Source organism: Podarcis vaucheri, assembly GCF_965113315.1.
Source record: "Podarcis vaucheri genome assembly, chromosome: 12".
In the NCBI taxonomy this organism is placed as follows: Eukaryota; Metazoa; Chordata; class Lepidosauria; order Squamata; family Lacertidae; genus Podarcis; species Podarcis vaucheri.
Genome location: NC_138750.1, coordinates 55,900,402 through 55,926,051, shown reverse-complemented (window position 1 = coordinate 55,926,051; position 25,650 = coordinate 55,900,402). Strand labels below are relative to the sequence as shown.

Here is a 25,650-nt window from a genome sequence, read left to right as displayed (position 1 = left end):
GAATGACAGTGCTGAATGCTTTCCCATGTAGAACAGTCCCTGCAAATAAAAACCTAGCATATTTGGAAGAGGGATGCTAGCCTAACCATTACCTTCTATGCTGTTACTATTTTTTTATTTTTTTTTACATAAGTAAAAAGTGACCTTTCCCCATCTGGCATGGTGGTGTGCCTCGAGATTTTTTTCATGAAACAAGTGTGCCTTTGCCCAAAAAAGGTTGGGAAACACTGGGTTAAACCACAGAGCCTAGGACTTGCCGATCAGAAGGTTGGCGGTTTGAATCCCCGCGACGGGGTGAGCTCCTGTTGCTCGATCCCTGCTCCTGCCAACCTAGCAGTTCAAAAGCACAAGTAGATAAATAGGTACCGCTCCGGCGGGAAGGTAAACGGCGTTTCCATGCGCTGCTCTGGTTCGCCAGAAGCGGCTTAGTCATGCTGGCCACATGACCTGGAAGCTGTACGCTGGCTCCCTCGGCCAATAAAGCGAGATGAGCGCCGCAACCCCAGAGTCGGTCGCGACTGGACCTAATGGTCAAGGGTCCCTTTACCTTTACCCCTTATCTCCCACACTGGCCAAATGTGAGGGTCTTCAAGTCTTCAGATGGTAATGCACTAAATAAATGAGGGGCCAGAGAGACCCCAGAAGTGACTTTAGTCCACTTTGCTTAACATTTTTGGGTCTGGTAGGCCCAATTTCATCATTCTATGATGCATCATGCGTGTACAGTGGTACCTTGGGTTAAGTACTTAATTCATTCCGGAGGTCCATTCTTAACCTGAAACTGTTCTTAACCTGAAGCACCACTTTAGCTAACGGGGCCTCACACTGCTGCCGCGCCACTGGAGCACGATTTCTGTTCTCATCCTGAAGCAAAGTTCTTAACCTGAAGCACTATTTCTGGGTTAGCGGAGTCTGTAACCTGAAGTGTATGTAACCTGAAGCGTATGTACTGTAACCCGGGTTACCACTGTATAAAATTCTCCCTAATTTTCACCCACCCTTAACTTGGAAAATATAAGGCATTGGATTTTTTTATTCACACCTGTTGACATATGAGATAATCCAGCAGAGCAATTCTAATCAAATTACGAGATGCGGCAGATATTTTAAAAATGTGATCTGTCGTGGAACCCCACTGAGGATAAAAGGGTTCAAGCTTCAGGACCTCCGAAATGTCGGTCCGCCACTGCCCAAAAACGCACGCTTCCATTGTCTTTCGACGGATGCCAAGAAATGGGGCAAGTTATCCCTGCAGCGCTTGGGGACCCTCATGCTCATTCTGCTAGGTGCGGGGGGGGGGCGCGGCGGTCATAGACCTTTGCCCCGCAGACCTTGACCCGGAGCAGACCCTTCACACAGTCCCGCTTTGGCCTCTGAAAGCGCCAGGCGCGCGGCTAAATCACGCCACCCCACCATCCCGCGCCTCTCCAGGGAGTCCTGCAAAGGGTGCGCCGCGGAAAGAAGCCGGGTGCGGCTCCTCCCCTGTGGGCGGCGGGGCTTGGGCACCTCCCGCCCCCTCGCAGTGCAAGGCCGGGGCGCTACAGCAGGCTCCGATCTCCCCCATGGCCGCGCTGAGGACAGCACTGTGCGTTTTGCGGAACGACCTGCGCTACCACGATAACGAGGTACGGGCTCGGACGGTGCGCCCTGGGCGCAGCCCAGCGGCAGATCGCGGGGAAACCCCGCCAGAGCAAAGGAATTGGGAGAGACACGGGTTGTCTAGGAGGGGGACCTCGGTCCGGGGGAAGCCGGGAGGGAATGGCCCTCGGCGGCCTTCAGCGCACCCCGCGGGGCCGGCCAGAACAGGACCTCTCCAAGAGCCTCGCCGGTCCGGCTTTTGCGCTCCGGACAACGCGGCTCCGAAGTTTATGTAACTTTGCAGCTGGCGCCCGAAGCCCCGCCTCCCCCACGTGCTGCTTTTGAAGTGCCCGTGACGTCACGAGCTAAGTTATCAAACAGCGCGGGGGAGGGAACAGGGCGGGGCTTGTTAAGAAGCGCAGGGACCCAGGAGGAGGAGGCAGCCCTGCGCTTCCACTGAGCAAAAGCGTCTTTGAAGAGGAACCGGTTAGGGTGGGTGTGTTCATCTGCGGAAGTCAGAAGCATAGAGTGTGGTGTAGTGGTTAGAGTGTCACACTAGGACCTAGGAGGTAAAGGGACCCCTGACCATTAGGTCCAGTCGTGACCGACTCTGGGGTTGTGGCACTCATCTCGCTTTATAGGCCAAGGGAGCTGGCGTACAGCTTCTGAGTCATGTGGCCAGCATGACTAAGCCGCTTCTGGCGAACCAGAGCAGCGCACGGAAACGCCATTTACCTTCCTGCCAGAGTGGTACCTATTTATCTACTTGCACTTTGTGCTTTCGGACTGCTAGGTTGGCAGGAGCAGGGACTGAGCACCTTGAGCTCATCCCGTCGCGGGGGTTTGAACCGCCGACCTTCTTATCGGCAAGTCCTGGGCTCTGTGGTTTAACCCACAGTGCCACCCGTGCCCTGGACCTAGGACACCAGGGTTCAAATCCTCACTTGGCCATGATGCTCACCGTGTAACCTTGGGTCAGCCACTGCTTTCCCACCATCCTAACCCTACCTCACAGGGTTGTTGTGGAGATTAAATGTGGAAGGGGAGAGCTGCTGCCAGTCTCTGTTGACAGTACTGAGCTAGATGGATCAATGGGCTTAAGTGTTCCTGTGTTTTTGACGCCAATCCCATCTGCCCCCGCAGGTTCTCCACTGGGCGCACAGCAACGCAGACTTTGTCATTCCTCTATACTGCTTTGATGCCCGGCACTACGCAGAAACCCATTACTATCAATTCCCCAAGACTGGCCCCTATCGCCTCAAGTTCCTGCTGGAGAGTGTGGAAGATCTCAGGGAGACGCTCAAAAAAAAGGGCAGGTGTGTGCAGCCTCATCAGCGCTAGTTTCGAAACCCGTTTTTGTATACAGTGGTACCTCGGTTTAAGAACAGCCCTGTTTACGAACTACAGCGGTACCTCGGGTTACATATGCTTCAAGTTACGTACGCTTCAGGTTACAGACTCCGCTAACCCAGAAATAGTACCTTGGGTTAAGAACTTTGCTTCAGGATGAGAACAGAAATCGTGCTCCAGCGGCGCGGCAGCAGCAGGAGGCCCCATTAGCTAAAGTGGTGCTTCAGGTTAAGAGCAGTTTCAGGTTAAGAACGGACCTCCGGAACGAATTACCGTATTTTTCGCCCTATAGGACGCACCGTCCCATAAGACGCACCTAGTTTTTTGGGGGGGAAATAAAGGGAAAAATTATTTTCCCCCCCAGGCGCGGGGCTGGGGCAGCCCGAGCTTCCCCTGACCCCAGCCCCCAAACAGGCAGCTCTCTGCAAGCCGTGGGAGCCCAGCGGTGGTTCCCACTGCTTGTGGAGAGATCCGCGAAGCCTGGACGTGCTGAGATCAGCGCGCGCAGGCTCCGGGATGCCGGCAACTCTCCCCAAGCAGCGGGAACGTTCCCGCTGCTTACGGAGAGATCCGCGAAGCCTGGACGCGCTGAGGTCAGCGCGCGCAGGCTTCGGGATGCCGGGAACTCTCCCCAAGCAGCGGGAATGTTCCCGCTGCTTGGGGAGAGATCCGCGAAGCCTGGACGCGCTGAGGTCAGCGCGCGCAGGCTTCGTGATGCCGGGAACTCTCCCCAAGCAGCGGGAGCGTTCCCGCTGCTTGGGGAGAGATCCGCGAAGCCTGGACGCGCTGAGGTCAGCGCGCGCAGGCTCCGGGATGCCGGCAACTCTCCCCAAGCAGCGGGAACGTTCCCGCTGCTTGCGGACAGATTCGCGAAGCCTGGACACACTGAGGTCAGCGCGCGCAGGCTCCGGGATGCCGGCAACTCTCCCCAGGCAGCGGGAACGTTCCCGCTGCTTGCGGAGAGATTCGCGAAGCCTGGACACGCTGAGATCAGCGCACGCAGGCTCCGGGATGCCGGCAACTCTCCCCAGGCAGCGGGAACGTTCCCGCTGCTTGCGGAGAGATCCGCAAAGCCTGGACGCGCTGAGGTCAGCGCGCGCAGGCTTCGGGATGCCGGCAACTCTCCCCAAGCAGCGGGAACGTTCCCGCTGCTTGGGGAGAGATCCGCGAAGCCTGGACGCGCTGAGGTCAGCGCGCGCAGGCTTCGGGATGCCGGCAACTCTCCCCAAGCAGCGGGAACGTTCCCGCTGCTTGCGGAGAGATCCGCGAAGCCTGGACGCACTGAGGTCAGCGCGCGCAGGCTCCGGGATGCCGGCAACTCTCCCCAAGCAGCGGGAACGTTCCCGCTGCTTGCGGAGAGATCCACAAAGCCTGCACGCGCTGAGGTCAGCGCGCGCAGGCTTCGGGATGCCGGCAACTCTCCCCAAGCAGTGGGAACGTTCCCGCTGCTTGGGGAGAGATCCGCAAAGCCTGGACGCGCTGAGATCAGCGCGCGCAGGCTCCGGGATGCCGGCAACTCTCCCCAAGCAGCGGGAACGTTCCCGCTGCTTGAGGAGAGGTCCGCGAAGCCTGGAGAGTGAGAGGGGTCGGTGCGCACCTACCGCTCTCGCTCTCCAGGCTTCAGCGAAGGCCTGCATTCGCCCCATAAGACACACCCACATTTCCCCTTCATTTTTGGAGGGGGAAAAGTGCGTCTTATAGGGCGAAAAATACGGTAAGTACTTAACCCCAGGTACCACTGTATTTAGTTTACGAACTCTGCAAAACCGGAAGTAGTGTCCCATTATAATACAAAAACACTACATAAAAATTAACAAAACAAAACAAAAACACTTTAAATACACATCAAAAGAAAGAAGAAGAAGAAGAAGAAGAAGAAACTTCCAATATCTTATCTTTCTTTCCCATATTTCCACGGCCTCCTCACACCTCCCTTTTGTATTCCACTTCTATTAATTATTTCAGCAATTCCTTACCATCTTCCCCTGTTTTCTATCCTATAATTATCTTAACACCTTTTAACCTTATTTTCCTTTAATACTCTATTAATCTATTTATACTTAATTCCTTATAACATTTCTACTGAAGCCATATAATTTCATTCCAACATTCTTCTAACATTCATTAATTTTACAATATTTCTATAAATAGTCTTTAAACTTTTCCCAGTCTTCTTCCACAAACTCTTCTCCCTGATCTCGGATCTTGCCAGTCTTTTCCGCCAATTCCGTCTAGTCCATCAACTTCATCTGCCATTATCCAACACTTCAGTGCTTTTAAAAAACAGCCATTCTCTCAGCCAGCAAAAAGCAGATGATTCACAACAAAGTTTAGATGTCTGGCAGGGCAGGTCCACCTCCTTCCTAAGCATCCGTCAATATCTTAAGTTTTACTCGAGGCTTCCTGCCCTGCCAAACCAATCCAGGAACATCCCTCTGCCACCTCCTGAAACAATCCCTCCCATCCAAAACTTGCACTTTTTGGCACAAAAGCAACATCCCCGGCAACACAGCAACCCTCATCCCCATCACAACAGCTCGGCCCAACCATAACAACTTCAGATTTGTCCATATTTCCCAATCCCCCTTCTCTTCAATCCAATGTCCTTCACAGTTACCCTTAAGTAAATTCACATTTTTGGCGGTCCTACTGACCCCCAAAAATCTCTCTTTCTCATCCGATGTTGATCCTATCTCCTCCTTAAGCTCTGTCAAACTTTCCTTTCCCAGTTCTGGTGGGGTTCTGATCCTCAAATTCATCTGTTTTTCTTTAAGCTCCATCATAGCAAATGTCAGCTTATATTCGTCAAGTTGCTTTTGAATGTATGGGGCTCTCTCACACTCCAATTGTGTTGTTTTACATTCAGCAGCAAAGGTTTTCTCCCTGACTTCATCCGCAGTTTGCCGTATTAAAGTAGGTTCCTGTGTCAATTTCTGGGTGGTTTCTGTGTTGGTGGTCACCTTTTGTCCCAGATTATTTAAACTTTCTACAATTAAATCAATTTTATTATTTGCAGCATCCACTTTCACATTCATCACTTCTGTTTTCTTGTGAAGCTGTTCCAGCGAGTCATTTATTTTCAATAATGCGACCACTAAGGCCTCTTCTGTTGACATTTCAACTGTTCTTTCCTTTCCATTTGCCATAACACTTAAGAGATTCAAGGTCAATCCCAGAGTCACACAGTTTTTATCTTGCAGCTGGAAACTCCCCTAGCCCAGCTCTTATAAAGTAACCATTTTCAGAAACTTCCACTAGGAAATTTCTATTTATAATAGCAAGAATGTCACCTTTAAGCGCAACTCATACATTCCAAAGTTAGTTTCAGTTTTCAGTTACTTTATTACTCCTTTTTAGAAGCAGCCGGAGACAGTAGAAACAATATTTCTCTCTTATTCTGCTAGCTGTCAAGGAACGTTCTAAGTGCTGTCAATGGACAAAAGTCCTACTAGCAGCCCGTTTCCAGGGTCAGAGCGGCAGTATTTTAACTCTCTTTACTCTCTCCTGCAGGCATACTCAGTCCACAGCTTCCCCCCCCCCTCTTCTCCTGCCTCCAAGGGGGATTTTATACTCTTTACCGATGGAAATTTAATCTTTTACAAAAGGCTTTCCAAGACTTCAGCTTACAGACTCCTTGCCTCAGTCTATTTACAAATAGGGAAGGCGGACTTCCTGTTTTGAACCTCCCCGTTTCGATGCCAAATTTAACTTTTAAAATCCGATTCTCCCGTATCAGCTCTACTCACGGGTAATTACTTGGAAGTCAAATTGTAAACAGGAAAAAGTCAGTGCTCTCCGGCAACAGCTATGCGGCTTCGCTCCGTGGAAGAAGCAGACGATTCGAAGCACCGCGCCACTCACCCCTCGTCGCTCCGGGTCCCCGAAATCGGGTTCCCCCGCGAGTAGGGGAGGCGCAAAAGGTGCCTGCCGAATCCCACGCTCACAGGCTTCTCCCGCCTGTGATTTTTACGGGTCTCCGCCTTAAGAACGGTTTCGGTTTAAAAACAGACCTCCGGAACGGGTTAAGTTCGTAAAACGAGGTACCACTGTACTTCGTTTGATGCAGTTTGCCGTTCCAGACACAGATGCACCTCATCCGCTAAATGCTCCTTCTAGTACAGTGGCCAGCAGACCAGAGAGATAGGCAGCCTGATCCACTCCTGTGCTCTCAACCGTAATTTGATCTGCAGGATTTAACTGATGAAGCTTTTCACAGCCTGGAGGCATTTCTCTCCTGCTAATGTCTGCAGGTGAAGCTGCTGTGGTCTAACAATCAACCCTTCTTCCTAGTAAACTCTGGGTATTGTAGTTCTGTGAGAGGAATCAGGGTCTTCTGACAACTCTTAGCAGTCTTTGCAAACTACAGTTCCCATAATTCCCTGGGGGAAGCCATGGCTGTTTAAAGTGGTACGGTGCTGCATTCAATGTCTTAAGTTCAGATGTGGTCACGTGGTTTGAGTGGGATCATGCTGCTGTTTTAATTTTCTGCTGGCCGTTCTTCCTCCGTAGTAATCTGGTGGTGCGAAAAGGGAAGCCGGAAGATGTCGTCTGCGATCTTATTGCCCAGCTTGGTTCTGTGGCTGCCGTGGTCTTCCACGAAGAGGTAAGGAAAGATCTCCCGCCGTTTTCAGAGCTTAAACCAGTGATGGGGTATCTCTGGCCCTGCAGATATTCTTGGGACTCCAACTCCCATCAGCCCCCAGCCAGAATAGCCAATACAGTGGTACCTTGGTCCTCAAACTTAATCCGTTCCAGAAGTTCGTTCCAAAACCAAAGCGTTCCAAAACCAAGGCACGCTTTCCCATAGAAAGTAATGCAAAATGGATTAATCCGTTCCAGACTTTTAAGAAACAACCCCTAAAACAGCAATTGAACATGAATTTTACTATCTAATGAGACCATTGATCCATAAAATGAAAGCAATAATCAATGTACTGTACTATGAAATAAATAAAACAGTATTGTAGATGATAAAAAAATAAATCTTACCTGCACTGATGATAGTCACTGTTTGGATAGGGGGCTTTTATCCATTTCCGCAGTCACACAATCAATCAATCAATCAATCAATCAATCAGTAGCTGAACTGGGATCCACACAGTCACGAAAACAAATTAACTGAAAAAGCCTCAAAACCAAAAATGCAAAATAAATAGCGAAGACAAAAACACCAAATATAAGCTCCAAATATCACCTCAGAGCACTGCAATTGGAAACGGAAGGCTTGAATTACAATGGGGGGGGGCGCAAGTTAGCAGCGCAACAGGAAACACAGGGGGACGCAAATTAGCAGAGCAACAAGAAACGGGGATGCAAATTAACAGTGCAACAGGAAACACAGGGAGTCCGTTTGGCTTCCAAAAAAAGGTTCGAAAACAGAACACCTGCTTCCAGTTTTGCAGCGTTCGGGTTCCAAGTTGTTTGTGAACTAAGCTGTTCCAAAACTGAGGTACCACTGTAGTGAGGGAAGAGGGGAGCTGTAGTGCGACGACAACAACCACATGTTCCCCATCCCGAAATGTCAGAAGTGTAGCCATGTCGGCCAGTTGTAGAATCTTGCTATATATAAGTGTGGCAGGTAAGTAAGTGAAGTGGTACTTCTTGTCTCAGGTAGCAGGCTTAGCTCTGTGGTGGCTCCTTTTCATCACCATCCCAGTGTCATCCCTTGTGCTGGTCTCTGCCAGCCCATTAGAGCGAGAAATGATGGACACAGGTGTCAGCTTGATCCTCACGCAGCTCCTTTCCAGTGAGCCGTGGGTAGCTCCACTTTGGAGCTCTGTGTCATGGACTGGTTGGACCCAGAGGAATTCCCAGAGAAACCAGCTGGGGGAACCCCCCCCCCCAAGGGAAGAAGGCCCAGAGCCTGGGGGTTGGTGGTGGGACAACAATGAGAGGTCAGAGAGAACAGACTGGGAGGAGGAGGAGGAAGCATTGGAAGCTGAAGAGGTAACAGGGCTGAGTGAGCGGGGAGAGTCTGTGGCAGAGAGAAGTTTGGAATCAGAGGCAGAAACTGAAGCAGGAGAGGAGGCCAAGAGGCAGAGATGAGTCAGGCAGGTAAAGAGTGATAGGTGTTTCACCTTCCTGCTGCAACAAGTTCCCCTTCCTGCTGATCTCCCAGCACCAGGAGCGGCATGAAGAGGGTGGAGAAGTTAGCTTCATGCAGGTGCCGTCTCAGATTGCTTGGGGAAAACCCTGGAGAGGACTTTGACAGCTGTGAGGACCTTCAGTCTCAGCCAGGGTGGATTTGATTTAAATCACGATTTAAATCACTAATCAGTAAGACTTGATTTAAATTTTTTTTTTTACAGAAAGGCTCATTCTTGCTGGAATGATCTTCATATTTACAGCCAGATGAAGGTTTCCTTTTAGGAATAATAAATTTTCAGAGTAGTTTTCACAGTTGTATCAAAAATTGCCAATTTGGTTATACTATTAGAAATACATAGACAGATAATTATGAAATGATCGTGAGGTTTAGTAAGTTAACCGTTTACATTTGGACAACTTTTCTGCTGTACTTTATTGGAAGGAGAAAAAGAATCATTTCCTTAATAACAATTGAAACAATTTATTTAACTAAAACAATAACATTATAGCATATGTAGCCATGTTTCTTAACTGATGTGGTTAAACCGGGGGGGGGGGAAAAACAGACTGAGTTTTAGCACACATGAAAAACCTAAAATAAATCCTTATTTCCTCCAACATGCACAGTGTGATTTATTGCTGGCTTGCTGTTGCAGTTGTTGCACAGATGGGTATGCCTCTCTCTTTTGCTTCCCGCTTACTCTAGGCGACAAAGGAAGAGCTGGATGTGGAGAAGGCGCTGCTGCAGGTGTGCTCTGAGCGGGGAGTGGTGGCCCAGAAGTTCTGGGGGTCGACGCTCTATCACCGGGACGACCTGCCCTTCAAGCACATTTCCAGGTGAGCTCAGCCCCCAGCCTTATAGTAGTGACTGGGAACCTGTGGCCCTTGATACGTTAGTGGGACTCTGTTTTGCAGGTTGCCCGATGTGTACACCCAGTTCCGGAAAGCTGTGGAGTCCCAGGTGAAGGTCCGGCCTCTTCTGCAAATGGCCACTCAGCTGAAGCCGTTGCCTCCAGGGGTGGAAGAAGGGAACATCCCCAAACTGGAAGATTTTGGGGTGCAAGGTAGAGATGGTTCCGCCCAGCATTTTTCACTGCACCGGTGTTTATGGTGGAATAGGCACTGCTTATGCACATCATATAGAATCATAGGGTCCTCTAGTCTCAGGACCGTCTTTACCCTTGGTTCAAGGGGTGCGGGGCACCTCGGCGCCGAATTCCGGGGGGCCCCAGGTGGCTGGTGGGCATGCAGCTTCCCTCCCAAGCCTCTGCGGGGATTGCTCTCCTCCTGCAGTGGCATGAGCTGCAAAAAAAGCTCATGGGGGGCAATGGGTGGTTTTTTGCACCCCAGTGCCGCATATGCTAAAGATGACCCTGTCTAGTCTGACCCCCTCCAACGCAGGAATCACAGCTAAATCTCTCCATCCCCCACCCACCCTGGCAGCAGATGGTAGGATATTGATGTTCCGTTCTACCCTAAGAGGAACAGATATGTGAATTGTTGCATGTCACATGTTGTGCTGGTCCCGAGGGTTAACCGTGCGGCGAGGTCCGAGTCCAGTCCGAGGTCGAGGGTGCGGTATGGAGGCCGTCCGTCAAAGCTGAAGCAGGGTCCTAGGCAGGGAGTCGGGTGAGGTCAGGAACTCTGGCAGAAGAGCAGGACAGGGTGCAGGCAGGGACAGGCTACCAACAATGTTGCTCCAGCAACCTGGGACTGGAGCTGGCTGGCTTTTATCTGCCCCAAGGCACAGGGCGGCTCCGGTCCACAGGTGACTCACCTCTCCTGGCCTGGAGGTGAGCCCTCCTCCTGCGGGAACTTAGTTCCCTCCGCCTCTCTGCCCTGAGCCTCTGCAGCTCAGGAGAGGCTGGAGGGTTACCGGACCCAGAGGCAACCCCAGCTTCCCCTGACGGGGCTGAGAGTGGAGCAGCTGCAGGCAATGGGTCCTCCATCACCTCAGGAGCCAGACAGACTCAGCTGGTGCCTGCACCTGAGGATCCAGCACAGGTTCAAGCCCCAGCCCCGACTCAGCTGGTTCTGGAGCACCTGCAGGCAATGGGTCCTCCATCACCTCAGGAGCCAGAGCAGACTCAGCTGGTGCCTGCACCCGAGGATCCAGCACAGGTTCAAGCCCCAGCCCCGACTCAGCTGGTTCTGGAGGTGGGGACTCCTGTGCAGGCTGGGATTCCTCAGGTTCAGCCTCTGAATCCCAGGCCATCACACATGTCTGTTTACATTCCAGCACAGCTTGCTGGGTACTTCTGTTTGCATATTGCTTTTGCTTAGTGCTTCCTGCTTTGGGACATGAAAGAGAGCAGACATGTTTTTCTTTGTTCTGAACCACACTGAATAAACTGCTTGTAAATATGCTTTACCTATGCCTCTGTTCACCACTTCTGTTGCGGGTTATTCACTCTGCTGGTTAAGGCGTGCTCAAGTTTCTGAAGGCTTCTGAAGTTGTGAGTCGCTGTTTGATGCTGTTCCAAAGGATCAGAGTTGGCCCGGCTGCTGGCCGGTGGGTTGGGGCCAGCTGGGGGCCTGCAAATTGCCCTCGTTCCCTTGGACGCATCTCAACAGCGTCTCCATCTAAACAGGAGAACAGCAGGATTCTGTTGCAAATCCTGCTTTGTTTAACTGGATAGCCAACCCCACCCCTAACTGCAGGATTTGGAGGGTGTTTTCAGGGCAGGAATCCCCCCCCTATTTGCTCAAGTTGATTCTTCCCCTTTCTTTGGCAGATCCATTAGCCGAACCTCGCACTGCCTTCCCTTGTGGCGGAGGAGAGACACAGGCCTTAATGAGGCTGCAGCATTACTTCTGGGACACGGTAATTCATAGAATTGTAGAGCTGGGAGGGGGATTATTTTGGTTTTGAGAGGAGGGCAGTGGGAGAGACAGTGCTTTGCGTTCGGAGAGGGGGGGCAGCCTGGCTTAGCCCCCAATAAAGGTAAAGGGACCCCTTCACTAGGTGTCCACGAGTCCCAAAAAGGGAGGAAAACATTTTTGCAAACCATTTTGCCCACGGCATACATAATTTTATAAACTTAAGGTAAAGGGACCCCTGACCGTTAGGTCCAGTCATGACCGACTCTGGGGTTGTGGTGCTCATCTCGCTTTATTGGCCGAGGGAGCCGGCGTGCAGCTTCTGGGTCATGTGGGCAGCATGATTAAGCCGCTTCTGGCGAACCAGCGCAGTGCATGGAAACGCCGTTTCCCTTCCCACCAGAGTGGTACCTATTTATCTACTTGCACTTTGATATGCTTTTGAACTGCTAGGTTGGCAGGAGCAGGGACCGAGCAACGGGAGCTCACCCCGTCACGGGGATTCGAACCGCCAACCTTCTGATCGGCAAGCCCTAGGCTCTGTGGTTTAGACCACAGCGCCACCTGTGTCCCTAGCCTCCAATATCTCTAGGTAAAAAGTCTGTGTTAACAAGGTTGCAGAACAGTCCTGATCTGGAGCCCTGGAAAGAGGCTGCCAGCCCATGCAGACAATCCTGGACTAGAGGGAACAATGTTCTGACTTGGTGCAAGAGAGCTTTACCTGCTTATCCGTCCGTCTGGTCTCTCCACCGCCAGGGTTTGTGTGTACGCATGCTCACATGGAGCGTAACCTTTAGACGGGGATTGCGGAACCCCTTTCAGCTCAAGGGCTGCATTCCCTTCTGGGCGATCTTCTGAGGGCCAGAGGCAACAGAGGAAGGCTAGCTTGAAAAGCAAGCTAGTTTCTATGCGCACCTCTCTGTCCTTCATGTAGGCAAGCAAGAGGCACGATCCGAATTCGTGGACGCATTTCGGCAGGGCTAAAACTCTTGAGGCATGAGTCAGGGCCAGTGAAAGGTAGTGGTCAGGGGAGAGTTTTGAGGGCCAGATGGTGGCCCTCAGGGCCTTTCTATCCCCCCTCCCCCCAGGCCTGACGTTCTTCACCTCTGATTTAGTGAATTGCGGTGTTGTTTACTGACAGCTTTTAGGGACCCTTGTTCTGCAATTGTTTTATTTGTTTCAGTCTTCTTGTCATTTTACTGTTGCAAATTCACTTGGCATTTATTTTTAAAATGAAAAAATGGCCCAGAGATTACCTGTTTAACTATCGTTGAGATCTTTGCATTGATTGAAAGTCACGCAACACCCACCCACCCCCTATTTAAACAGGCTGCAAATTGTGTATGTGTTAAAAATGAAATTTATTTAATAAAGGCAATATGAAAGGGCTTCCTTAGAAAAGGTATCTCCCTCTTCTTTCTCAAGGCAGGCAGGAATGCATCTCCTAAGATGGTCTGGCCTGGACAAATCAAACAGGGAAGGCTTTCCCTGAAATTGAAGTGTTGCTAATTCACTTGCACATTTCTGCAGATTTATTTGGTTAATTACCGTATTTTTCGCTCTATAAGACGCAACAGACCATAAGACGCACCTAGTTTTTGGAGAAGGAAAACAAGAAGAAAAAATTCTGAATCTCAGAAGCCAGAACAGCAAGAGGGATCCCTGCTCAGTGAAAGCAGCAATCCCTCTTGCTGTTCTGGCTTCTGGGATAGCTGCGCAGCCTGCATTCGCTCCATAAGATGCACACACATTTCCCCTTACTTTTTAGGAGGGAAAAAGTGAGTCTTATAGAGCAAAAAATACGGTAGTTAGCTAACTGAAGACCTTATGGCTTGCTAAGGGTTCTATATCTGCCGATCTCATTTACACAAACCTGCCTGCCCACTCCCATATAAATAATGGAATCCTCCAAGTTGCCCACTTCATTCATTTCACGGCGGCCTGATCCTGGCCACTAGAGGGCTCTCTTAGATGTGGAAATCTCTGTCTCAGACGTTATGTTCATAGGTTTGATTTGTTCTACGCTGTTCATTTTGCGATCTCTTGCATTTATAGAGAAAGTGTTGTTGTTTTTAAAGCACTTTTATGCTTCCTTTGAAATGCCTGACATGTACGTCCTTTTGCCTAGAACCTAGTCGCTTCGTACAAGGAGACACGGAACGGATTGATAGGAGTGGATTATTCGACCAAGTTTGCACCCTGGTAAATGTCTTCATGCGCTTAGGATCGGGTAATCCTCTTTCAGCGACATCCGCCTTCTCAGTGGGCGTCATTCAACGTGCACCCCAAGGTGGCTTTGGACAAAGAGCAGCCCAATTGCCTATTTATATGCATTTTTTTGCACGCATCCAAGTCAGTGTTGTACGAAAGCCCACGGTAAGGTTCGCTTTGCATAACCTCACAGCTCTGAGCCACGTGATATGCAAGTAATAGAATTCCAATCATGGTTTTCAGTTGATTTAATTAAATATGAACTGGGATTTAATCAGTGTGAGTGGGTGGTAGTAATTGAGCATGTTGTTATGCACTTAAGATGGGCTATGCCTCAAGTTAAACAAACAGGGGATGTTCTGAGTTCAGGTCCACTACCTAAATGATGGCATTCCACCCGCAGAGATCACGTTCCCTCATGACATCCTTGATTTGTCTTCTAGGCTGGCTCTGGGCTGCATCTCGCCCCGGTATATTTACGAGCAGATCCAGAAATATGAAAAAGAGAGGACAGCAAATCAGAGTACCTATTGGTAGGATATGAACGACATTGCCTGCTTTGGAAACATTAACACGGGAGAGAGAAAATTATCCTCTTGTTCATGTTCTGCCTGCCTCTCCCCCTCCCTCTCTTTCTTAGACACTCTGCAGCCATTGGCTGAGTTTCTGTGATGTCACGGAATGAGATAACTGACATTCTGACAGTGCGGAATGTGGATAGCACAGGTTCTGAGAGAGAAGTGAAAAATCAGTTTTAAAGAAAACCCTCACACAAAATGGCCCCCAGATGCATTGGAGGTTTTAAACCAAAGGTTAAAAAAAATTAACGTTTATAATTTGTTGGAAGCCGCTCATAGTGGCTGGGCAACACACTCAGATGGACAGCATATAAATAAAAAAATATTATTATTATTATAGGTTGGGTGGCTGTCTGCCAGGAATTATTTAGCTGAGATTGTAATACCTGTGTGTGTTTGTGTGTATTTACTCTACCAGGGTGCTTTTTGAACTGGCGTGGAGGGATTACTTCCGGTTTGTGGCCCTGAAATACGGCAGGAGGATTTTCTTTGTGAGAGGTAAGTGAGTGAATTGCCCTTTCCGTTCAAGATGGTGGGAAGGAGCCAGGCTTCTTTCTTGCGTGGATGAAAAACAAAAACCTCTGACTCGCAAATGGCTGACGCCTGCCACATCTGTAGCCACACCCACTTTTGCTTGTGCCACGCCCACTTCCTGAAACTGGCCCCTCCCACCAGGGGCATGTGGCCTCTCAGAAGGTTGGCCAAGATGGAAGGCTACCCTCTGGATGGAAAAGGTTCCTTATCCCTGATCCAAACACAAGGAAAGAATCCTTCCTTCCCGTTTATTCCTAGGCAACTTCGTTCAGATCTTATCAGTTAAAAGAGCAATTAAAACCCCCATGTTTTTAATCCCCCAAGAAAATGCAAGGTTCGCAGTTCAGTCCCATGGCTGCTGTCAGGGAACTGCCATCAGTGCCGGAGGGAGAGAGAGAGCTCCAGAGGGATCCCAGAGAGCGTCCCGGGATTGGGAGAGGCAGCCCATCTTCTGGGGAAGGGAATCAGCTCAGCTCCAGTGGAGAAGGGGGGCAGGTGGGGGAATCTGAGAGGGAGTCACATGACTCCTTGCCGGGAACCAGCGGGGGGAGGAAGGGTCCTCCGCTGCCTACGCCCTCCTTGCGCAGAAGGCTTCCGCGCAGGGAGAGTAGGAGGAGACTGGGTGTGAAAGAACTTCTATGTTGGAAGAAGTTTAAGAAGCGCTCACTGACGGATTCTGCCAGCGATTGAGACAGCCACGGGTGAGTGGCTGTCCGGACAGGAAAGGTTCACTCAGGCAACCCAGGCAGGTGTTGGCACCGGCTTACTCACGAGCAACCCCTAGAACCATTACAGCTGCCTATGCATTTGTCTCCATTGGGCCCTCCTCTTGGGTTTTACCACTCTGCTGTTGACTCAACAATATCAGTTACGTGTAGCCAAAGATGTACCGTATTTTTCGCTCTATAGGATGCACTTTTCCCCCTCCAAAAATGAAGGGGAAATGTGTGTGCGTCCCGAATGCAGGCTCCTTGGCTTCAGCGATAGCAACGCGAAGCCTCCAAAGCGCAGAGGGAGCGCTTCCTCCGCGCTCCGAAGGCTTCGCGTTGCTTTTGCTGAAGCCTGGAGAGCAAGAGGGGTTGGTGCGCACCGACCCCTCTCGCTGTCCAGGCTTCAGGGATAGCCGCCTGAAGCCTTTGGAGCGCAGCGGGAACTCGCGCTGCGCTCCGAAGGCTTCGGGTTCCTTTTGCTGAAGCCGGGAGTGCAAGACTCTCCCGGCTTCAGCTGAGAGGGAGAGTTGTGCAGCGCCCCTTCAGCCAAGCGGGAGGAGAAATGGAAGGGGCTCCGTTTCTACTGCCGCTTTGCTGAAGGGACGCTGAGCAGAGAGGGGGAGAAATTTTTTTGCCCTGTTCTCCCCCTCCTATGGTCCCGTGCGTCCTATGGTCCGGTGTGTCCTATAGAGCGAAAAATACGGTAGTTTATTATCTGCACTGGGTCCTTAGCGCTGGAGAAGTTCCTCTTCACTTTTTTTTTATTGAACCTGGGCAATAAAGTCCAGCCTGGGTGCAACTTGAAGAGAAATGTGTTTTTGTAGGGCTTGGAGGAAGCTGGGTCACATTTTAAACAGCAATTATTCAAGACCCTGCCACCAGAAAGGAAAAATAAAATAAAAAAACGGATGAACGTTCCCTAAATATATGCAGGAGAAAAATGTACATCTGCATACTTTGTACCTCTTGGTTTTGGATGGCAGCCTAAGTCTCAGTGCTGTGGCTGAACAGGATTCTTTGAAGACCCGCAGCCTTGTGTGGAAAATCCCAGCTGCCGCTTCTGGAATAGAAACCCCTTGCCATCAGGCAATGCCCCCTAATCCCCAGCCAATCCTGTCTCCCCACATAGGGCTCCAGGATAAAGATGTTCCCTGGAAGAAGGACCCCAAACTGTTTGATTCTTGGAAAGGTCAGTAAACCAATGAGGGGCGAGAGATCTGCCTGCTGCCACCTCTGCCATCGCCAGCTTCTCCTCCACAGTCGCCTAACCTGCTCATTCCAATGCTGATAATCACTTTCGCCTTTAATTCACTCCCCTCTCTCATCTCAACTGGCAGGGGGAGGTGCCATTTTGTGGTTTGCCTCGGGTGCCAAAATGTCTTGGGCCGGCCCTGGCCGGCCCTACCATTAGGCAGAATGAAACCAGTAGAGGTTGGTCCATAGAGGACCATTAGAGTTGGTCAGAGGGAGACCAGTGGGGGCTGGTCCTCTGCCTGACCTCCAGCATCTCTCCCCACACCTGCCTGGCTTCTTAGGCCACAGACCCTCAGCCCCCCCCCCCCCTTATTCCATGTAGGAAGGGAGGAAGATGGGGAAATCCACTTCTGGGAACGCAGAGGAAGCTAGGCGTTCATTTCCTTGTTGATTTGTTTCCATTAAAACAGGCATAGGCAAACTTGGCCCTCCAGATGGTTTGGGACTACAACTCCCATCATCCCTGACCGCTGGGCCTGTTTGCTAGGGATGATGGGAGTTGTAGTCCCAAAACATCTGGAGGGCCGGGTTTGCCTCTGCCTGCATTAAAAAGCCTGTTTGCAACCCTGTAAACTCAGGATGTTTGCGTTGCAATTCCGCATGATGGAGGCAGCCTCCCGTCATACGGTTATTTACTGCAGTTTACAATTTAACACAACGTGGTGGTATATCGATCAAAAGGCTGCATTTCCATAGCGCAACAGGTCCTGCGGTGTAAACAGAATGTTAGAAAATGGTATTATTACCTGTAAAATTGAGGGAATAAGCCTAGTGTTTATTGTAGCCTGAGTTGGCTCCGCCCACCGTTGGCTGTGGCTCCGCCCACTGTTGGCCTCTTTATCTCCGGCCCTACCAGACCCAATTGGCACCAGCCACCACAGAGTGAGACAACTGCCTTGGACTGCAGAACAGCAGGCGGGTGGCATTCGTGCCCCCATTTCTCCTGAGTCCCTTACGCTTTACTATCCTCCATCTCTTGAGCTAGCCTGCTGTCCTCAGGTGGCTGGTCCATCACCGTCTTTCAAGTAAGATTTGAAGTGCTGATTCATTCAGATTATGTAGGTGGGGAAACCAAAATGTTAAGGCCCAGACTATAGCACAGAAGCCCTCTTTCCCACCTCTCTGTTTGCAGAATGAAGCAGCATCTCAGTATTTATACAGGGACACGGGTGGCGCTGTGGGTTAAACCACAGAGCCTAGGACTTGCCGATCAGAAGGCCGGCGGTTCGAATCCCCGCGACGGGTTGAGCTCCTGTTGCTCGCTCCCTGCTCCTGCCAACCTAGCAGTTCGAAAGCACATCAAAGTAGATAAATAGGTACCACTCTGGTGGGAAGGTAAACGGTGTTTCCGTGTGCTGCTCTGGTTTGCCAGAAGCGGCTTAGTCATGCTGGCCACATGACCCGGAAGCTGTATGCCGGCTCCCTCGGCCAATAGAGCGAGATGAGCACCGCAACCCCAGAGTCAGTCATGACTTGGCCTAATGGTCAGGGGTCCCTTTACCTTTACCTTTACCTCGGGCTAAGAACTTAATTCATTCTGGAGGTCTGTTCTTAACCTGAAACTGTTCTTAACCTGAGGTACCACTTTAGCTAATGGGGCCTCCCGCTGCTGCCATTCCGCCAGCACATGATTTCTGTTCTCATCCTGAAGCAACGTTCTTAACCCGAGGTACTATTTCTGGGTTAGCGGAGTCTGTAACCTGAAGCATCTGTAACCCAAGGTGCCACTGTACAAAGGTGTGTGTGTGTCTGTGTGACTTCTTGCTCCCGCAGATGGAAAGACGGGGGTTCCCTTTGTTGACGCCAACATGCGTGAGCTGGCTGCCACGGGCTTCATGTCGAACAGAGGGCGCCAGAACGTGGCCAGTTTCTTGACCAAGGATTTGGGTTTGGACTGGAGGATGGGAGCCGAATGGTTTGAGTCCCGGCTGGTAAGATGGGAGCAACTTCGTTTATATCTTAATGCCAGCTGGTTGCTGGAATTTGCCCTGGGTTTTGAGACGTATGCAGGATTGGAATAAGTTCCCAGGAGTCACAGAATGGTAGAGTTGGAAAAGGGACCCTGATGGTCATCTAGTCCAACCCGCTGCAAGGCAGGAATAATGCAATGTGTGAGTCTTTGGAGGAAGTATTGTGGAGTGTGCACAGCCTCACAGGCACTGTGGAGATATAGGTGCGTGGTGTATTTTATTATTTATCTATTAGAATATTATAAACGGCTTAATAAAGATAATAATCTCTAGCGGCGGCCACCCAACTGGGGGTTAAGCCAGGGGCAGAGGATGTTTTCTTCAAAGAACTGCATAGTAATAATAATAACAATAATAATAATAATAATTTATTATTTATACCCCGCCCATCTGGCTGGGCTTCCCCAGGCACTCTGGGCGGCTTCCCAAAAAATATTAAAATACTGTAATACATCAATCTGAAGAAGTGTGCATGCACACGAAAGCTCATACCAAGAACTAACTTAGTTGGTCTTTAAGGTGCTACTAGAAGAAAAAAAATATATTTTGTAATACATCAAACATTAAAAGCTTCCCTAAAGATAAAATGTATCTTCGCCTGAGCACCTCATGTCATGCACAGCTGAGAGGTCAAGATACCTTCCCGAAATCCTTTGGAATCGTCAGTGCACCTTTAGCAAATTGGGAGCCACCTCAGAAAAGGAAGAGGATTGCATTGAATATCTGATCAAGCCCTTTTTAACAAGTCATTGTGATATATATATATACATATACATATACATATACGTATACATATACATATATGTGTTTCCTAAATTCAAGGTGGATTATGATGTCTGCAGCAACTACGGCAACTGGTTGTACAGCGCTGGAGTCGGCAACGATCCGAGGGAGAACCGGAAATTCAACATGATTAAACAAGGCTTGGATTACGACAGCAACGTAGGTTCTTGCTGGGAAACCCTGACACTGAACACCACACGGTATCCTGCTTCCGTTGTTGCATTAGGCCGAAGCCTGGTTTTATGGGATACCACCAGGTGTAATAGGGGGAATTTGGTATGGTCAACCGTTTTTCTTCATTAAAGTGTGTGAGAGGTGTGTTCTCTTAAACGGCCCAGCAAGACTGGGGAGAGGCAGTTAAAAAGAGCAGGAAGACCTCCGTGGCAGAACATCTTTTTGGAAGTGCGTAAAGGCCTCAAGTCCAACCCCTGACATCTCTTAAGTAAGACTGACAGTGAAAAAGCCAGCATCTCAGGAAGAAGGCTAGATTAAAACCCTGGAAGGCTAGCTTTCCATTTGCAAGGAAGTGCTTTGTTTTACTTAATGGGCAGAGTACTCAAATATGTGATTCCACTTTCCTAGCCAGTTTGCACTCTGGCACAGAGCAATCCAGGAAAGTTCATAATAATAATAATAATAATAATAATAATAATAATAATAATAATAATAATAATTTATTTATACCGCACCCATTTGGCTGGGTTCCCCCAGCCACTCTGGGCGGCTTCCAACAAAACACTAAAATACAATAACCTATTAAACATTAAAAGCTTCCCTAAACAGGGCTGCCTTAAGATGTCTTCTGATTGTCAGGTAGTTGTTTATCTCTTTGACATCTGATGGGAGGGCGTTCACAGGGCGGGTGCCACTACCGAGAAGGCCCTCTGCCTGGTTCCCTGTAACTTGGCTTCTCACAGCGAGGGAACCGCCAGAAGGCCCTTGGCGCTGGACCTCGGTGTCAGGGCAGAACGATGGAGGTGGAGACGCTCCTCCATCGATGAAGATGGAGGTGGAGACGCTCATAGTAATAATAATAATAATAATAATAAATTTTATTTATATCCCGCCCTCCCCAGCCAAAGCCGGGCTCAGGGCGGCTAACAACAATCAAATAATCAGTCAAATAATCACACAATCTAAAAATATTTCATTATAAAATTAATTAAATCAAATTGATGGCAACCAATTATGCAGAATTATGTGCAGGTTGCCAGAGGAGGGAGTCAGGCTGCGCCCTGACCAAAGGCCTGGCGGAACAACTCTGTCTTGCAGGCCCTGCGGAAAGATGTCAGGTCCCGCAGGGCCCTAGTCTCTTTTGACAGAGCATTCCACCAGTTTGGAGCTGCAGCCGAGAAGGCCCTGGCTCTAGTTGAGGCCAGCCTAACCTCTCTGAGGCCTGGGACCTTGAGGATGTTATTATTTGCAGACCGTAGGTTTCTCTGTGGGGCATACCAGGAGAGGCGGTCCCGTAGGTACGAGGGTCCTAGGCCGTATAGGGCTTTAAAGGTTAAAACCAGCACCTTAAACCTGATCCTGTACTCCACCGGGAGCCAGTGCAGCTGGTATAATACTGGATGAATGTGCTCTCGCAGCGAAGACCCCATAAGGAGTCTCGCCGCGGCATTCTGCACCCGCTGGAGTTTCTGGGTCAGTCTCAAGGGCAGCCCCACGTAGAGCGAGTTACAATAATCCAGTCTGGAGGTGACCGTCGCATGGATCACAGTGGCTAGGTCAGGACGAGAGAGATAAGGGGCCAACTGCTTAGCTTGGCGGAGATGAAAAAATGCCGCCTTTGTTATAGCTGTAATCTGCGACTCCATAGAGAGGGAGGTATCGAAGATTACACCCAAACTCTTAACGGACGGTGCTGGCACTAATTGCACCCCCGCAAGAGATGGGAGTTGCCCCCCTGATCCCATATCTTCCCGCCCCAGCCAGAGGACCTCTGTCTTCGAAGGATTGAACTTCAACCGGCTCCCACGTAACCATCCAGCCGCAGCTTCCAGACATCTGGTCAGTGTGTCTGGGGCCGAGTCAGGATGGCCATCCATCAACAGATAGAGTTGGGTGTCATCAGCATACTGATGGCAACCCAGCCCAAAACTCCGGACAAGCTGGGCGAGGGGGCGCATAAAGATGTTAAAAAGCATCGGGGAGAGAATTGCACCCTGAGGCACTCCACACACCAAGGAGTGGCGTGATGACAATTCCCCCCCAAGCGCCACCCTCTGTCCCCGACCAGAGAGAAACGAGCGCAGCCATTGAAGGACTGTGCCCTGGATCCCCACGTCGGCAAGGCGGTGGTCCAGGAGTTCGTGATCGACCATGTCAAAGGCTGCTGACAGATCTAGAAGAATCAGCAGCCCTGACCCGCCTCGATCCAGCTGCCTGCGGAGATCATCTGTTAGGGCGACCAGAGCCGTCTCGGTCCCATGACCAGCGCGGAAGCCGGACTGGAATGGGTCCAGAGCAGATGTTTCATCCAGAAACCTACCAAGCTGTTCAGCAACCGCTCTCTCAATCACCTTACCCAGGAATGGAAGATTCGAGACCGGGCGGTAATTGGATAGATCTGAGGGATCTAATGATGTTTTCTTTCTCTGTATGGCTGCACTCTGGTGGTAAGTGCAGAAGAGCGTAAAATAGAGCATCTCTGATAGCTGCCAACGTACTGGGGGCTGATAGCCTTGCTGGCTTTATAAGGAGCTAATAAACTGATAGAAATTATCTCTCCAAAGCCTGGCCCCATCTGTGGACCTAAAATCATTTAACTGCAGGTGCCAGGGGGCGCATTTGAGACCTTTGTGTGTACTCTCCTACTGAACAACGTCAAGTCTGAGTGAAGGAGCATGCGCTGGCCTTGGGTTGGGGGCTAATGGCCCCTGATCTTATGAGCCCAATGCATGTGTCCGTGCTTCAGCTAACAAGCTCACACCCCGAAGCAGTATTTGCAATCCTCCTTCGAGATGCTGTGCAGATCGTTAGATCTTCCCAGCTCTACTGAAAGATGCCAGAGTGAAAAAGGAATGGGAGTGTTTAAATGAATACCTTAAAAGTCAAGGTTCGAGGACGGAAATCCGGCTGAGTCTGGGATAACCTTGTGAAGTGAAAGGATAAGAAAGAGGGATTTATATCTAGATGCTAGGATAGAGATGATAAGGAAAACAGGAAGATACAATGAGAGGTAAAGGAGGTGTTGTGGGATTGGTGGAAGTCGATGTTTGTTTTTCTTTTTAGTGTTTATATTATTAACTTGTAAGATAATGGATTTGGGTTTTTTGATATTTTTGTGTTGTTGTGTGGAAAATACTAATAAAATTTAAATTATTAATTAAAAAAAGAAAGAAAGACGCCAGAGATTGAACCGGGGATCTTCTGCTTTCCAATCAGGTGTTCTGTCACTGAGCTGTAAGCCTTGCCTCATCCAATTGTTTGCCTCTGCAGGGAGACTACGTCCGACTGTGGGTTCCGGAATTGCAGGGCATAAAAGGAGGAGATGTACACACCCCATGGGCCCTGAGCACTGCTGCCCTTTCTCAGGCTGGCGTGAGCCTCGGGGCCACCTATCCTCTGCCAGTCGTCATGGCCCGGGAGTGGAGCAGGCACATCAACCAGAAACCGGTATGTGCTAAGTCAGTCAATTTTGCCTTGCCCTGTGCACGGCTGAAAACCGCCCTGTGAACTTCGGATGAAGGGCAGCCTATAAACTTTTCAAAAGAGGTTTAATACCTTTTGGGGACCCACCCTATTCTAGGGACTGCAATTTGTTTTACCTGATTTTTTAATATTTCTCACACTTGTATATCGCCTTTTCCTCCAAGGAGCACCGAGTGGTGTACAGTTTCTATCCAAATGCGATTTTGGTTTTAAATGCAGTGTAAGGTAGTCTCTGGGGCGCGGGTGGCACTGTGGGTGAAACCACAGAGCCTAGGACTTGCCGATCAGAAGGTCGGCGGTTCGCATCCCTGCAACGGGGTGAGCTCCTGCTGCTCGGTCCCTCCTCCTGCCAACCTAGCAGTTCGAAAGCACATCAAGGTGCAAGTAGATAAATAGGTACCGCTCCGGCGGGAAGGTAAACGGCATTTCCGTGCGCTGCTCTGGTTTGCCAGAAGCGGCTTAGTCATGCTGGCCACATGACCCGGAAGCTGTACGCTGGCTCCCTCGGCCAATAAAGCGAGATGAGGGCTGCAACCCCAGAGTCGGCCACGACTGGACCTAATGGTCAGGGGTCCCTTTACCTTTAAGGTAGTCTCTATGGGAGTATATTGTATTTAATTATGGGGTATCAGAGTTTTTAGGGGGCTAACCAGTCTGGGAATAGCAGGCTTGTGGGTTTTTGAATGTCTGAGGTAGTTTTTTTCAATTTCGTTGTTCTGTATGGGACAATGACAATAAAGATTATCGTATCGTATACGCGGTTCTGCCCTTTTATTCACAACGGTCCTGTGGGGGGTAGGAGCGGCAGGGAATGGCCCAAGCTCTCATCCAGTGAGCTTTGTGGCTGAGTGGGGATTCGAACCCTGGTCTCCCAGCTCCTAGTCTAGTACTCTTAACCATTTTACATTGCTGTAACATGCTCTGGGACTTTCTGGTGCAGGGCGGGTAAGAAACCAAATTAAATAATAATAATAATAATAATTGTAATAAATATAAGAATTCCTGACCATTTCCCTCTTTCTTGCAGAACAGCCAAGGTCCTGCTCTGAAGGGGAAGAAAGGTCCTTCGTACACCCCAAAGCAGCACAAAGATAGAGGAGTGGATTTTTATTTTTCTCGGAACAAAGATTTGTCCTGAGGAGAGTGGCTGTGGTTCCCTGGGAAAATGACCCAGAGGCGAAGGGTCCCAATGGGCCTCTGCTACTGGGTATAGCTGGTAGCCCTTTTTGGCCCTTCAGGGGCTGGGAAACCTGTGGTGTGGTAGGCCACGTTTTTTGGGCAAAGCTTTGTGTGTAACTTGAAGGCTTGTAGAGGCAAAAGCTACTCGAACTGAAAATATGGCCTCCCCTGGAATCTTGCTATTCTGACAAACTTAATACGGCCGCCCCTTTGTAAAACAAACCGAGGGTGTCCCTCCAACTGATTTGGGGGAGGGGTTCCAGTGCACTCTGGGAAATTTAGGGTTGCACAATTAAAGCAGATCAAAGTGCTCTGTCGTCCTTGTGCCACAAAGCACCTTTAAGAAAGAAACAGACTTTTGCAGTTAGGAAAGTGATAGGGAAATGCATTGAAAAATGTGGAGAGAAAAAGGATTAGTAAGAAGATGTACTAACTGCCTGCAAGCAAATCAGAACAACTGCTCAATAAAGCCTGGATATATTCTAACCCCTGCATAAACGCCGTGCAAGCGAATCAGTGTGAATGATGGAAGAAAAAGGTTGTTTGGAGGAGTCCAAAGTTATCACTCACATAGGAGTTACAAATCAGTTGTGCTAAATGCTGTTCTATGTAGTCTTGTTTTTAGCTAGGTGTCCTACCTTTGGGGGAAAGCATGGAGTTCAGAAAATAGTTTTTGATATTAGCATGGGCTTTATTTTCTATCGCAAAAATGGTTTGGGCTATTAAAAAATGATCATGACAAATAAACTTGTTTTCGGCATCAAGATTTTCCTGAGTTTCTTTCCGTTTTCTTTTACCATCCATTGGTAAAACATTTTGCAAACTAAGCAATGAAGCTTGCTGGCAGGCCAGTCAGCCCCAGAGTTCAATGGGGTGGGGAAGTTTTTTCAGTAGCCATGGATTGCCCTCTCCTCTATCAATAAATTTAATAAATAATAA

The 25,650-nt window shown here is 49.6% G+C and overlaps 1 protein-coding gene across 1 annotated transcript; it reads left to right on the top strand.

Moving 5' to 3' along the window:
- The first annotated feature begins 1,485 nt into the window (after positions 1–1,485).
- On the top strand, positions 1,486–25,477 carry LOC309514947 (cryptochrome DASH-like). Its single transcript, XM_082192476.1, has 14 exons — positions 1,486–1,625; positions 2,722–2,894; positions 7,438–7,531; positions 9,722–9,852; positions 9,931–10,079; positions 11,751–11,839; positions 13,964–14,037; positions 14,490–14,579; positions 15,043–15,122; positions 16,998–17,057; positions 18,896–19,053; positions 19,915–20,034; positions 23,320–23,496; positions 24,560–25,477. The coding sequence occupies exons 1-14, from the start codon at positions 1,563–1,565 to the stop codon at positions 24,668–24,670; spliced, it is 1,569 nt and encodes a 522-aa protein (XP_082048602.1). The 5' UTR covers positions 1,486–1,562; the 3' UTR covers positions 24,671–25,477.
- The last annotated feature ends 173 nt before the right edge of the window (positions 25,478–25,650 follow it).

Bases quoted from the DNA above. Each gene is read 5' to 3' on its own strand.
- LOC309514947 (XM_082192476.1), top strand. From the start codon at position 1,563: ATGGCCGCGCTGAGGACAGCACTGTGCGTTTTGCGGAACGACCTGCGC. The intron at 1,626-2,721 runs GTACGGGCTCGG...CTGCCCCCGCAG, and splicing joins TGCGCTACCACGATAACGAG to GTTCTCCACTGGGCGCACAG. The intron at 19,054-19,914 runs GTAAGATGGGAG...CCTAAATTCAAG, and splicing joins AATGGTTTGAGTCCCGGCTG to GTGGATTATGATGTCTGCAG.